Genomic DNA, 15966 nt, shown 5'->3' on the forward strand with positions numbered 1-15966 from the left:
TTTTTTCAGAAAATTCCAAAAAGGACGATCTTACTATCCATAGAAAGTTAAGAAAAATGTCCACAACTTTCAGGTTCATGACTTTTTCTAATTTAGGGTACTCATCGATGAGTGCATGACACTAGTTGATGAGACACAGGTAGACACTAGTCGACGAGTGCAGAGGACTAGTCGACGAGCCTAATGGGAAGAATGACGCCAATGGGAAAAAATGACTAGTTTTGTTTGAGAATTGCTCCCAACAATCCAATAACGGCTAGTTGAGTGTTTTGACTATAAATACAAGTTCTTAGACTTGTTTAGAAAGGTTTTTGATCATCTTAGTCAATCTTATATTTGGATTACAAAACCTAGTACTTTGCACTTTGCATATTAGTCTTTCATTCACAAGTGTTCATTCTCTCTTGTTTACTAGTCTTACGTGATTCAATTCTTAAGAGAATAGTGAGAGTTTGATTTGTATTTCACATTAGCTCTTTGAGGAGCATTTCTTTGTATTTCCATCATCTCTTGTAAGGTTCTTTGTGAACCATTTGGTGAAGGTTCTTTGTGAACCAAACGTGCAAGGTATCTTAGTGATCCTTGTGGCTCTTTGTGAGTACGGTAGGGATTTGTTCCTGAGTGTAAGGTTTGGTACCCAAGTTGTAAGGCTTGCTTGGTTGGTGAAGGAGTATTCATAGTGTATTGTGGAATCCTTGGTTTGGTGTTAAGACGTGGACGTAGGCTTGGTGCCAAACCACGTTAAATCTCAAGTGTTAAACTTTCTCTCCCTTCACACTTTATTTTATCTTGTGCATAATTTATATTTATATTGTGATATAATTTCTTGTATCTCGTCAATAGTTTTTATTTTGAAGAAAAATACGTATTTCGCGAAAAGAGTCCATTCACCCCCCTTTGACTCTATATACTCTCGATTGGGATGACTAACATCTATTAGTGACAGTTTTATTTTCATCATAATGACCCATTATTAGTGATGATTTTTGTTTCCTCACTAATAATTTTGTTACTTAATATTTGACTTCAACTTGTTGTATCTATATGTTTTGAACTTAACTCATGCTAATAAATGTGTCAAGTTTGATGACAACATGGAAAATTGATTTAAGTGAAAGAGCTTGAGTTCAAGCTCAACACTCTTCGAGCCCTAACCAATGGTAGTTTAAAAAGGATGCACTTTAAAATCTAAAAATGAAATATGTTAAATGAAATCAATTTAAAATAGTTCTAAGTTGAATTTTTAAATAAGCCATTAAGAAGCTAAAAAACAAGTGTATAAAAAAAATCCTAAACATGGAAATGTTTAGATCCCAAACTTACGGGATGATCCCATCATTAAAACTACTAACAAATCAGAGATTAAAAATGCTAACTACGTATAATTAAGTTTGAGTTGGATTGGTGTTTCAAATGGAAACTTGAATTCAACTCATTTATCTTGGGGTCATTTTTGAGTTGAATGCTTGATTTGATATATTTACTACTATAATTATATTTTTACTATAATAAGTTGAGAGTTTAAAATATAGCTTGTGGAGCCTGCAAATCTTTTTATAAAAAAAATATTTAAATTTGTTGCATATCCCTTCTTGTTAGGAACTCTTTAAATCCATAATTAAATTTTAAAAGTTTTAAAATTAAAATTTTAAAATAAATACTTTGTAAAAAGTATTAATTCATACAAAATGTCATAACTCATCCAAAATTATGTCATTTATGCTATGTTGTAAGTTTCACTTAATGCAACTAAGAAATACTTTTAAAAATAATTTAGTTTGTTGAATAATCGATTAATAACATTATAATTTAATTTAAAATTAATATTACCAATTTTTTATCAATAAGAAAACTAAGTATTTTCATCCAAAAATTGAAAGAAACTTTTAAGAAAGGCTCCGTCACCCATGATTCTCAAGAGTAGAGTGGGACCATCATAAAGAGCCATACGTCACGCGCCACGTGTCATTAATATTAATATCAAAGATTTAACTCCAGAACCAGTAGCAGGTGACGTGTAAACTACGCGCCGGGTATAATAAAATGTAATACACCAAAAACTTTCGCATGCTATTTCGGCCACCCCTTCGAATCTCACCGTACACGTCGCCGCCACGACATTTCCCGACACTTCAGCAAAGTTTTTCGACCGTACGATCTAAGATCTAGGGTCTAGATTCGTCCTTGCCCCATCGGACTCTAACCCCTCTTTAAATCCACCTTTTTTCCTCCTCCTTTCTTTCTTCGTCTCTCTCTCCCCTCTGGTCGGCTCTGCGCTCTCCGAAGCTCGAACACATCAGAAAAAGAAAGCGCGAGAATCTAGAGAGAGAAGAGGAAACTAGAGAGAGAAAAAGAAAATATACTCTCCATTTAGAGAGAGAAAGTTGAGAGAAGGAAGAGCGAGATATTCAATCCGTGTTAGTATTCGAGATCTAAAGGAGAGCCTAGAGACCGACCTGTAGATCGGAGCTTCTCCGGCGCAAACAAGGTGGATCTCTTGCTTATTTCGTTAATTTGTTATTGTTATTGTTATATTAATTAATCGCTGGGCTAGCTTATGATTAATGAACAGTGCGAAACTTGCAGATCTCTGATTTTGAGCTGAAGGCGGTGGTGTGGTGGAGGAAGGACAGTGACGATGGCGCCAAGCACTATCCGGAAGGCGATCGGAGCGGTGAAGGACCAGACCAGCATTGGGATAGCGAAGGTGGCGAGCAACATGGCGCCAGAGCTGGAGGTGGCGATTGTGAAGGCGACGAGCCACGACGACGATCCGGCGGCCGACAAGTATGTGCGGGAGATCTTGAATTTGACCTCTTACTCGCGGGGGTACGTGAGCGTGTGCGTGGCGGCGGTCTCGAAGAGACTGACCAAAACCCGGGACTGGGTCGTTGCCCTCAAGGCCTTGATGCTTGTGCACAGGTTGTTGGCGGAAGGAGATCCCGAGTTCAAGCAGGAGATTTTGTACGCCACGAGGAGGGGAGCTCGATTGCTGAACATGTCGGATTTCCGCGATGAGGCGCACTCGAATTCGTGGGATCATTCGGCCTTTGTGAGAACTTATGCAATGTATCTGGATCAGAGGCTGGAATTGATACTGTACGAGCGGAAGTTGACTGGTAGTGTTGGCGGCGGCGATGAGAGGATGGATCGGTCGAGAGGGCCGAGGCCGCAAGATTTTGATTATGGAGGGGGTTTTAGGGACGAATTTGCGGGCTACAGCGGAAATTCCGGGATGCGTCGATCGAGGTCTTTTGGAGATGTGAGCGATTCGGCAGGGCGAGAGGACAAAAGGGTCATCACCCCACTGAGGGAGATGACGCCGGAGAGGATTTTTGGGAAGATGGGGCATTTGCAGAGGCTTCTCGATCGGTTCTTGTCGTGTCGGCCGACGGGCATGGCGAAGAACAGTAGAATGGTGTTGATTGCTTTGTACCCGGTTGTGAGGGAGAGCTTTCAGCTGTACGCAGATGTTTGTGAAGTTTTGGCAGTTCTGCTTGATCGATTTTTCGATATGGAGTACCCGGATTGCGTCAAAGCATTTGAGGCGTATGCGAGCGCGGCGAAGCAGATCGACGAGCTTCTGGCGTTTTACAATTGGTGTAAGGACATCGGCGTGGCGAGATCGTCGGAGTATCCGGAAGTGCAGAGGATTACGAGCAAGATATTGGAGACGCTGGAGGAGTTCGTGAGGGATAGAGCGAAAAGGCCCAAGAGTCCGGAGAGGAAGGAGGAAACCCCGGGGGAGGCGCCTCCGGAGGAGCCGGTGCCGGATATGAATGAAATAAAGGCGCTTCCGCCACCGGAAAATTACACTCCTCCGCCCCCACCGGTGCCAGAGGCTAAGCCTCCGCAAGTGACGGAAGACTTGGTGAATTTGCGCGATGAGGGCTTGTCTGCGGACGATCAGGGGAATAGATTGGCCTTGGCTCTCTTCGCAGGGCCGCCGGTGAATAATTCAAATGGGTCGTGGGAAGCATTCCCCTCAAACGGTGAGCCGGCTGTGACCTCCGCCTGGCAGACTCCGGCGGCCGAGAGCGGGAAGGCGGATTGGGAGCTAGCCCTGGTGGAGACGGCTAGCAATCTGGCGAGGCAGAAAGCGACATTGGGAGGCGGGTTCGACCCGTTGCTCTTGAACGGCATGTACGATCAGGGAATGGTGAGGCAGCACACGAGCACAGCCCAGCTCAGTGGCGGAAGCGCCAGCAGTGTGGCTTTGCCAGGGAAGAGCGCAACGCCGGTATTGGCACTGCCGGCGCCGGACGGGACAGTCCAGACAGTTGGGCAGGATCCGTTTGCCGCATCCACAAGCATTCCACCTCCATCTTATGTGCAAATGGCGGAAATGGAGAAGAAGCAGCAGTTGCTGGTGCAGGAACAGATGGTTTGGCAGCAGTACGCTAGGAATGGGATGCATGGCCAAGCCAGTTTGGCCAAGATCAATCCTGGGTACTATGCTCCCGGCGCCGCCGTGCCGATCGGAATGCCTTACGGAATGCCGCCGGTGAACGGGATGGGGCCGCCAGCCGGGTACTACTCCACTCCTTATAATTGATTTTCCCCAATTTTATTCATAGATGACTTCTCTTTGTTTCATTATATGCTCTCTTTGTAGTGTTTTTCCCCCTCTTTACTGTTTTGTTCCATATATGGTGATGATCTTGTTTCTGCAATTTGTGCACGATAATGGAGGGGAGGAGGGGTAGACTGAGCAGAAGAGAACAGTTGACTGGTGACTGTAACCGGGCAGTGGGGATGTGTAATACGATGCCTCTGTGTTGTGTAATATTTGAATCTTCTTTCTTATGTTTTTCTCTTTCCCTTTTGTTTTTGTTCTTTTGCAAAGGAATAGATATTTGATCCTTGTGTTTAGGACATAGAACTGACCCAGTTGAATCCGACAGAATTCTATTATACCACTTGTTTTGCCACTTGTGTGAATTGTGCGAACCTTGTTCTTGAATTTCAATTCATAGAAAGCCCCTGCTTCTGTGGAGTCTGATTAATTTGGTTGTTGTGTTCTTACCGAGTTCATGTGAATTGAACTCTGCTATTGTGATTCGGCCATTACTGTGTTCTTGAGAATGGCTCCTGTGAGTGTCTCGTGTGGTGCACATTGGGTTAGGGTTCCAGTTCTGGAGCATTATTATTTTTTTGTTGAGACCATAACATTAGGAATATAGCTAGCAGGGTTCTAGTGTTTGGAACTTCTAAATTTGAAAAGGAAAAAAAAAAAAAATGAAGAAAGAATGCAGCAGGGAGAAGCACATGATTTTAGCCCCTTCAATCAGCCAATGCATAGTGTCTTCCATTTTATAGGCCAACCTCTTGTGATCTTACCTATGCATTTAATGAAATGAAAAATTATATGTAAAATTATAAAGATGAATTACTTTCCATTCTTATCTATCAAATAAATTTAATTCATTGCAATATACTTTTTTCTTCTTTATATATATATAAATTCTATGTCTGATTTTGTGTCCTAATAGAGTTGAAGCCAAATATAGAAGGGAATGATGTCAATTGTTAGTATTTGGACAAAATGTAGGCGAACATTCTATGGATAGGAATGACAGGTGGCTAATGACTCTGTGAGAGGAGGGAAAATATGCTTGGTGTGACTTCATATGTTTTTTTTGAGGCCAAAAGAGAAAAAAGAAGCTAATAGAGCCTTTGAATGAACCAATCAAACTTGAGTTTTAGACTATTTTTTATATTAGGGAATCAAGTGCAAATGCCAAATGGGGTCTTTGTGCTATTTGGAAGGTAGAGACACCACTACCCCAATCCCCCCATGCCGAAACGACAATTATTGTTTTGTGTCATGTGACTCTGTAGGTTTGAATTTGAGTTCATGTATATTTTAAAATTATATATAATATATAAAAGTATATATAATTTTATTTAAATTCGCTTTCATCTAAATTAAAGTCCCAATATTTATCATCTCACCACCTTAAAATTTAACCCCTAATTCTAAAGCTTTCCAAAGAATTTGGGTGTGTAAATTTTAAAACAAATAATATAAAAAGTATAATTTTTTTTTTTTGTATTTTGTAAAAAGATAAGATTTTTTAAGGAGAAATTTGTATTATTATTATTTTTTAAATAAATCTTAGGGAAGATATATTTTTGTTTTGAAATATTAGAGGTGCTTCAAGAAGATTTTGTCTTTTTATTATCTCTTTTAAAATGTAAGACATAATTCTAAAGCAAAGCTTTTTGAATGATTGATAAACACAGGGAATCATGACCTTAGCCTACACATTAGACTTCCCGGAATTGGATTCCATATATTTATATATAAATATATATGGTGCGAACTTTAATTTAATGACTCCATCTGTCAGCCTTCGCTCTTCGCTCTTCACCACAGATTTTAGAGGCTTTGAGGGTGCCGCGTGGATCCCACACATTTAGTGCAAGACTCTCTGGATCCTAATCAGCGCACACTGGGTTGATTTTTAATTTTAATTTTAATTTTTGTATTTTTTTTAATAATAATGTCAACAATACAGTTATTTATTTTAATTTAATAATTTTTGAAACTTTTATGTGGTAGATTTCAATTTGAAATCTTTAGGGAGCGCCTACTTCAAGTATAGTACCATTTTTGTTATGTATAAATAGAGTCCCAAACCCATTAAATAAATAACTCAGCTCCAATAAATAAATATTGGATGTTTTAAATCAAAAAAAAAATATATATATATATCTATTTAATAAATATCATAAAATGATTATTAGTTTTATTTTAATTAAGTATACGTTAAATTTTATATGTTAGTTTTAACGTTATTAAAATATCAACGGTTTTTTACAACTTAATTTTATTTATATAAACTATGATTTAATTTCATTTTATTGCACATTTTATATTAAATATTTTTAATAAAAAATTTTATTCTTTTCCTAACATTTAAAACATGTTATTTTAAATAATCATACTTGAATTCTCCTTCTTTTTCTTCTTCTTCTTTTGGGAGTATGTCTCTTGGTCAATTGATTTGACAGTCAAACCTTAGAATATAGAATGTTAAGTTTTTACTTCTATAATATTACTAAGGATATTTTTTATTTGTGTATAAATTTATGGAAAAACTACAATGGCATATGGTGAAATTGTGTGTTATCAAATGTAATTATGTCTAAATTCACACATTTAATTTCAAGACTAAATTTAATAAATTTTATTTAGATAATATAATAGGTTTAGTTCCCATATAGGAGAAACGTCTTGTATTTAGAATTGTATAAATTTGAATAAAATATAGTAAACAAACAAACAAACAAAATCAAGCCTTAATCTCACTAAGTGGGTCGGTTATATGAATCATTTTTCGTCAATTTATGCATTAATTTATGCAATCATGAACCATTTCTTTTGATAGATTCAAGGATATTAAATCTTTACTCAATTTCTTCTCAAGTTATTTTAGGTCTATCTCTACCCCTTCTACTGCCCCCATAGTAATTAAGTCACTCTTCCTCACATGTGCACTATAAAACCTACATTGCAAGTTTTCATACCATCTAAGTCGTCCCTCCCTTATCTTATCTTCTATAGAAGTTACACCTAACTTACCACGAATATGTTCATTCCTTAATTTATCTTTCAATGTTATACCACTCATCCATCTAAGCATTCTCATCTCGACAACTTTTACTTTTTGGATATTATGTTTCTTCGTCGCCCAACATTCCGATCCATATAGCATAGTTGGTCTTATAGCCATCCTATAAAACTTTCCTTTCAATTTTAAGGGTATTCTACAATCACATAGCACACTTGAAATACTTCTCCATTTTACCCAACCTGCTTTAACTCTATGCATTACATCATCTTCAATTTCTCATTCAACTTGCATAATAGATCCAAAGTATCGAAATCTACAAGTGCTATTTATTTCTTCATCATCAAGTTTAACTTTGTCTCCAATATTCCTCCTATCATTACTAAAATTACATTTCATATATTCTGTTTTATTTCTACTTTTCCTAAAGCCTCTAGATTCCAAAGCTTCTCTCTATAATCCTAACTCAACCTCTACTCCGTCCTTAGTTTCGTCAATTAATACAATATCATTTGCAAATAACATACACCATGGAACCTCCTTTTGAATACTCTTAGTCAATTGGTCCATTACTAAAGCAAAAAGATAAAGACTCAAAGCAGATCCTTGATGTACGTTTATGGTAATTGGAAATTCTCTAGTTTCTCTATCTATAATCCTTACATTAGTCATTACTCCATCATACATATTCTTAATGACGTCGATATACCTACAACATACACATTTTTCTTTCTAAAACCCATCATAGAACTTTCCTAGCTATCCTATCATATGTTTTCTCAAGGTCAATAAATATTGTATGCAAGTCTCTCTTCTTTTCCCTAAACTTTTCTATTAATCTTCTTAAAAGATAAATATCTTTTGTGATAGATCTCTCAGGCATAAAACCAAATTGATTTTTGAAATCTTCGTTTCTAACCTTAATCTTTGTTCAACTATCCTTTCTCATAGTTTCATCATATGACTCATAAGTTTAATTCCACGATAGTTATTATAATTTTGAATATCTCATTTATTTTTGTATAGGTATTAAAGTGTTTTTTCTCCATTGATCTGACATTTTTTTAGTTTTTACAATTGTATTGAATAAATTAGTTAACCATATAATTCCGTTATCACCTAAGCATTTCCAAACTTTAATTTGGATGTTATCTTGTCCCATAACTTTCCCATTTTTCATCTTTTTTAGTGCAAACTTAACTTCGTTAACTCTAATTTTGTGAATAAATCTTATATTTTTAGTCTTTTCCTTATTTGATAATTCTAAGTTTAAACCTTCTATTTGGTTTTCATTAAACAACTTACTAAAATAACTTTGCATCTTTCTTTAATATCTTCGTCCTTAACCAAGACAATATCATCATCACTTTTTATACATTTTACATTTCCTAAGTCCTTGCTCTTCATTTCTCTAACTTTAACAAGTTTAAATATATCTCTTTCCCCTTCTTTTGTACCTAATCTATCATACAAACTATTAAATGATCTATATTTAACTTCACTAACGACCCTTCTTACATCTTTTCTTGCCTCCTTATATTTTTCAAAGTTATTTCTGTTTCTACATTTTCGTCATGTTTTATACCAAATTCTTTTTATCTTTATGATTTTTTTGTACGTCTTTATCCCACCACCAACTCTCTTTGCTATTTGAGAATCTTTTCCTTGATTTACCTAAAATCTCTTTTGATATCTTTTTAATAGGGCTAGCTAATCTATTTCAAAGAGTATTTGTATCTATCCCATCTTCTAAGGTTCAATCCTCATCTTTGATCATTTTATCTTTAAATTTTATTATATTTTCTCCTTTTAGGTTCCACCATCTAGTTCTCCTATATTAGTTTATTTTATCATTTTTCTTCCATTTTTTAATACATATATCTAACACTAAAATTTTATGTTGTGTGGCTAGGCTTTCACCTGGAATAACTTTACAATCCTTACATGATAAATGATCTACCCTCCTAGTTAAAAAGAAATCTATTTGACTTCTATTTTGTCCACTTTTAAAGGTTATTAAGTGTTTTTCTCTCTTCTTAAAGCAAGTATTCATTATACTAAAATCATATGTCATAGCAAAGTCTAAGATCGTCTTCCTAGACTCATTTTTGTCCCCATATCCATATCCTCTATGTATCATCTCGTAATTTTTATTATCTCTTTCAACGTGTTCATTCAAATCTCCTCCTATAAATATTTTCTCAGTCCCTAGTATGCCTTATATAATACTATCCATATCTTTACAAAATTCTCTCTTAAGATTTTCTGCTAAGCTAACTTGAGGAGCATAAGTACTAATGATATTTATTATCTCTTGTCCTAATGTCATCTTGATTTTTATAATTCTACATTTACTCTAGTTACATTCATAATACTATATTTTAAGTTTTTGTCCATAATAATGTTTACTCCAATCTTATGTTTTTCTTTTCCAGTGTGTCAAAGTTTAAATTCTGATTTATCGATTTCTCCTACTTTCTCCCACACCCACTTGGTTTCTTGAAGGCAAATTATATTAATTCTTCTTCTAATCATTGTATCCATAATTTCCATACTTTTACCCGCAAGTGTCCCTATATTCCAAGTTACTAATCTAATCCTAGTTTCCTGAACTAACGTCTTTACCTGCACACTTCCAGAATGATGCAGGAACCATCGCATATTTGACATCGTACTCGGGTGCCAACACGGCGCGTTGCTTCAGGGCAACGACCTAGCCCACCCTTGCCCACATTTCGCTACACTCAGGTGGTTTAAATGCAACACATCACTCGTAGGGGATGCCCTAACAAATATTCGGTAAGGATTTATATCATAGTGATATGACAAATTTTACGCTGACTATCAGTTACCTAACGCAATCCTCCTCCTTAACCCAGGCTTGGGACTGGCTGTGAGTGAAAACATTATGACATTAAGTGCATCACAGACGAAGTTTGGATAAAATATAGTACAATATTAAATTAAATTAAATTTAAATATAAATAAAATTAAATTTAAACTTTAAAATTTGTGTTCTCAAGTCTAATGTTTGTGTATTCTTCCTTTCATATGAAATATATACATATACAGATTATATATATATATATATATATATATATATATTCAAAGTAAATAAGAACTTTCATTATTCTAATCTTTTATTTTTATATCTTTAATTCGGTGTCTGTGGTAGAATCAAAGTTGGATGAATGAATGGTCTGCCTTGGATTATATTGTGCCTTGACATATATATATTCAACATAGCGCATTATCTAGAAAGGGTTTTTATGTCTCACAAAAGTTCTGCATATTGGGAGTGTTTTGTCAACTATACTCCAAAAAACTTTCTCAAATCATTTTCAAATTAAGCCCCAAACATCTTAAAAAGTAAACATATATTATGGAAAAGTACTTAACTTAAATATTTGTGTCAATAAGTAATATCTGATTTATACTTAAATGAATATTCATTTGATTTTTTTTTTTAATTATTTTTTAGAAAAATAAGAAAATTTTGATTTTAAAAAACACTTATCTCAAAAAGTACTTATAATAAGTCACAATAAATTAATTTTTAATAATTATTTTTCTTGGAAGAGTACTTTTTTAGAAATGATTCCAAGCGATCCCTAAAAGAAGTATTAGAATTTTATTTTTTTTTCATTCAGAGACTTGGATTGCATTTGGATATATGAATTGAGGCTAGAATATGATTGTGCTATTTCATTTTCATGTTTGATTTCAAAAAATTAATATCGTGATGTTAAAGAATCCCGTTTCAATTCGTGAAATTGTCTTACATAATTAATCAAACTGTTATTCATTCCTCTAGAATTATATTTTTCCCTGACCATTTTGTTAGTTTTGGTGCAATCCCAAGAGGGGGGTAAATTGGGTATTTAAAATTTATTATCAAGGTCAACTGGTTGGGCCAATAGTGTAATACGGCCTAAGGTTAGTCTACGCAATCAACAAATAAATATACACATGTAAATGTAAGGTGTAGAAAGGTAAACAGTACACGTAATATATTATCGAGGTTCGGCCAAATTGCCTACGTCCCCGCCTTGGCCACACCAGTACAAAGATTACCACTACAATGCTCACTTAAATGGGTGGAGCGACACCTAAACAAATCAGGTCAATTCAAGGGGCTGACCTCAACCAACACGCCTTAATAGGATGACGCACCTAACTTTCCTAACCAGGTCTAAGCCAATCCGGGACTATTCCATAAGGCTAGTCTCCCTCTTCAGGTCCGCGCCCGGAATACAAACAATGTGTATAAAATGTGTACACGGAAATACGTTTCTAGACAAGCAGATATGTGTACCAATACAGCTCAATCAATATTGCAAGTACAAATGATATGTAAATATGTTCAGTGCTCTAATGTGTGCTAAACACTCAATCAAATATAGATTTTCAGTTTAGATATAGAGTGTATATCCAAGTAAGATTTGAAACACAATATGTGAATATTGCAAAATCAGATCAGGGTTTCAAATATGCTAAGCAAGTTAAATCAAACAAACTCAGTAAGATATTTCAATATATAAAGTACAATGGAGTTTTTGAAAACAAGCTTTTTGAAAAGGATTTTTGTACACTAAAAACTAGGTTTAGGTATCTTGCAATGACAATGTTAGAACCACAACCCTTAAAGTCTTCCTACACAAGATTTATCAAATGAAATCGGTGGAAGAACTTTAATGGTAAACTCTCAAATAAAATCAATCAAGCAATAATACAAGTGAGAGTTCTAGTTAGAGAGATTAAGCACAATAGCCTTAGAGATACTCACAAAGCTTAAAAAGATCAAGAGTGTGGAGTATGTGAGTGTTTTGACGTATTATTGACTCTAAAATGATTTTTGGATTTAAGAGAGTTTTGGCCTTAATGATCTTAGTAATCTCTGGCTAATTATTCCAAATGAGGGGGTATATATAAACTTCCCCAAAAATATGACTGTTAAGGATACAAGTGGAATAATTAGAAAAGTTTTAATAATATTTAATTAAATTAACCCCACTTAAAAAAGTTAACCACGGTAAAAAATATGGAGCAACCCGAGAGCATCGGTCGACCAGGGCAAGTTCAGTCGACCCAAGTTCTAGAGGTTCGGTTGACCAGAACTAAAATGAATTGCACGTTCGGTCAACCGGACTTATAATTCCAAAGGCAATTTTTCCTTCTTACGAGGTTCTGTTGACCAGACTGATTTTGAATTAAGCCGGTTGGTTGACCAGACCGTTGAGTTTCCATACGTGGGAACTCGGTTGACTAGGTTGGTGCAATGTAAATTTCTCTCGGTCGATCGGGGGAAAAATGAACATGAATGGTTGGTCGATCGAGTATGCGCACTTTGTGCATTTCGGTCCTGTTTCATCCAACAGACACCCTATTCAAATGACTAACAAATACAAGTGAGTGATTGAGTGTCTTAGAGTCATTTTAGTCCTTTTTGAGTGCACCGAAAAAATTCGGCGTCGGTCGACCTTATTCCCTAAGGTCTTTCTATGGTCTGTGTAAGTACCCAAAGTCTAACTATGATCGATTTGAGCATACCTACCTACCATGCATGATGCAAATTATTACAAGTCATAGGAGTGCACAGTCTATAATTAATTTACATCTCAGAGTGAAAAAATGAAATAATGAATACAAATACGCAACACAATTCTTCATTCTTCGGCACGAACACCACACGCCATCATGATATGTCTTTTAGTTTGAAAGCGCGGACATGGTGAACCTGCATGCAAGTCTTAGTACAACCATCAATATCAAGAGTATTTGTTATAATCAAAACTGGTTGTGACCAATCAAGTCAACATTCTCCCCCCTTTTGATGATGACAAATACTTTATGCAAAAGTGGGTACAGCCAAGAAAGGCTTCCCCTGACTTTATGCATAAAGATAATTAAAGTAATGGGTAAATAACGATTAAGTGAGTGTAAGCAATAATTTACCCACTTGTATTACCCACTTTTGCCTCTTCTTCTCCTTTTACTACCAGCAAAAAGGGTTAAAAAATATAGCATGAAGGCAAAAGAAGTTATTTAGTTACAAAAGATATATTGGGAGGATTTCTAAAAAATTTGGCAGTATGCCGTTTGAAAATCGACCATTCCCAATCATAACTTTGTACGTAAGTGACCTGTGTTGAGTTTCAATCAATAGTATATAACACATATTCCTCAATCAACTCAACCCGTACAGTATGATCAAGAGTTATAACTTTTAGCATCCAAAAAGATAATATAATCATATAATGCATAATGAATGACAAAGTATGACGTATAACAAATTGATCACATAAACTATATAACTGGTCATTTAAATGATTTAAATGACATGAAAACAAGGTTAGACCATAAACATACACAAACCATTACAATTAAAACATATCATAAGACCTGTGAAAAATTTGAGTAAAGAACACACGACATATGATACCAAAGAGGAAGTTTGAGCATAAACATAGTCTAATCAGTTCGCAGGCATTTTTATGTGTAGTTATAGAACCAGTCATGCAACTTAAAAAAAAAACATATATGTATATAATAATAATGATGAGGCAAGAGAAAACATTTGAGTTTTGAAAATAGTTCTTGCCATAAAGTATTACAATAAATATAAATGTATATATATAAATGTATATCCCTTTTGATATTTGCAAGATGTACTGGGGGGTTGCTTGCTGAAAAAGTGGCTTTAATTTAATGCAAGCAAGTAAAATTTTTCTGGTGAATATTTAAGCATAAAATATCTCATAATCAAAAAAATACAACCATATGAAATTTAAAAATATATTCAAAAAGAATAAAATCATATTGCAAAACAAATGATTGTGCTAGAAACAACATATTTCAAATTATGATTCTCAATAAGAGCTTTACATTTTAGCATATGCCAGAATGAACTCATTCAAGATCTAAACTAAACTATGGGTAAGCAAAACAGGGTAGTAATTTAATTCTAAATGCTCCCCCTATCAATTTGAGTTATTGCTTAGATTCTTTAACTACTTATACTAACCAAAGATTAATTTCATTATGCTTAGTAGTATAAACCATCATTTTAAAACTTTAAACCTAACTGCACTAGATATTAGCTAATTTATTTCAAACATGGCAACCAGTATAGTCTCCCTAGAATCTTCAAAATGCATCAGAGAATATATATTAAAGCATGAAATAAAGTATATAACCGAAACAATCCATATCTAAACAGATAGCTTTAAGAGCTGGATATGATGTTCAAGATTATTAGAAGAACCTCAATATTTAAATTTCAAAGCATGATGCAAAATGAGTTCTTTATGCTCATTTTCTAGGGATGATTCTTAGCCTTTCTAAATATTTGATGATTATGCTAGGATGAAGTTTAATTTGCTTAATTGATTTTCACTCATCCTTTCAAAAATATTTTAACGTTAATTTTATCATAATCATCTTTATCACATTGTTTTATATTAGAAATTTCTGACGAAATTTCGGCAGCATGCCGTTTGTATATAGGACAATTTCCCATAAAACTTATATCTGATAGTGGGTTGTTTTCAACAGATAAAACATATAAAGCAAGTAACAGCCTAATATCCACAACTAGCATGCAAATTATATCACTGTGTCCGCTATGCAAGAGACTTACAACACAAGCATGCTTTCTAGTAGTTCAATCAACAACTCATAAAAAAAATGAACTATCCAATAGATGAAATGAGCAATAACTAATAGTGGATAGTTATGAGATTAGTGCAGAGTTGTTCTGACAAAGGCATATAGACATATAAGCATAAATTTGAGAGCATTTTAATGAATATAGATATGAAAGATGAATGCTCTCCCTCGATTATGCACTCAACTAATTTAATGTCTTTTTCTTATTTTTAAATCATTTAGTCAAGAGATCTAGATTTTTAATGATAAATGCTTGGTTTTGAGTTCTTAGATTTAACGGACCAAAAAGTCATGCTTGTATATTTCTTTGAGAGTTCTAAGCCTATATTTGCTTCTTATCTTATGATTTACAATACGTGAGAGGCCTAAGTTCAAATGGTTTTGAATGTTAAGGTTTGTGCATAGGTTTCTTTGAACTTTGTTCTATCATCTAGATTGAAACCTATATTATTCATTTTAGCCATTTGGCTTAATTCACAAAGCTGAAACTCTAAAGGATTTAATTTAATGTTTGAGAGCTTTGTGTGAAAAGTAAAGAATGAATACTCTTAAAGATTAAACATTTTATTTAAGTTCAAGAGAGTATTCAAAAGTAGGACATTTTTCAAAAAGTATTCATGCTAGTTAATATGTCCTAGAGTGATGACTTTATTATGATTTAGACTTTTAAGTTCAATGATGGGTTTAACATTAAATGAAATACAGTGTGTGATGGATTCCC

General features: G+C 34.6%; 1 protein-coding gene across 6 annotated transcripts; it reads left to right on the top strand.

Moving 5' to 3' along the window:
* Positions 1–2067: 2067 nt before the first annotated feature.
* Positions 2068–10586, top strand: LOC131150815 (putative clathrin assembly protein At2g25430). 6 transcript variants are annotated; one of them, XM_058101796.1, is made up of 3 exons: positions 2227–2488; positions 2573–4530; positions 10217–10586. In XM_058101796.1, the coding sequence occupies exons 2-3, from the start codon at positions 2639–2641 to the stop codon at positions 10242–10244; spliced, it is 1920 nt and encodes a 639-aa protein (XP_057957779.1). In that variant the 5' UTR covers positions 2227–2488; positions 2573–2638; the 3' UTR covers positions 10245–10586. The 6 variants fall into 6 exon arrangements, with proteins under 6 accessions (XP_057957780.1, XP_057957779.1, XP_057957777.1 ...); XM_058101794.1 differs by having other exon boundaries at positions 10227–10586; XM_058101795.1 differs by having other exon boundaries at positions 2587–4530.
* Positions 10587–15966: the final 5380 nt, after the last annotated feature.

This window comes from Malania oleifera, chromosome 3, assembly GCF_029873635.1.
Source record: "Malania oleifera isolate guangnan ecotype guangnan chromosome 3, ASM2987363v1, whole genome shotgun sequence".
Taxonomy (NCBI): domain Eukaryota; kingdom Viridiplantae; phylum Streptophyta; class Magnoliopsida; order Santalales; family Ximeniaceae; genus Malania; species Malania oleifera.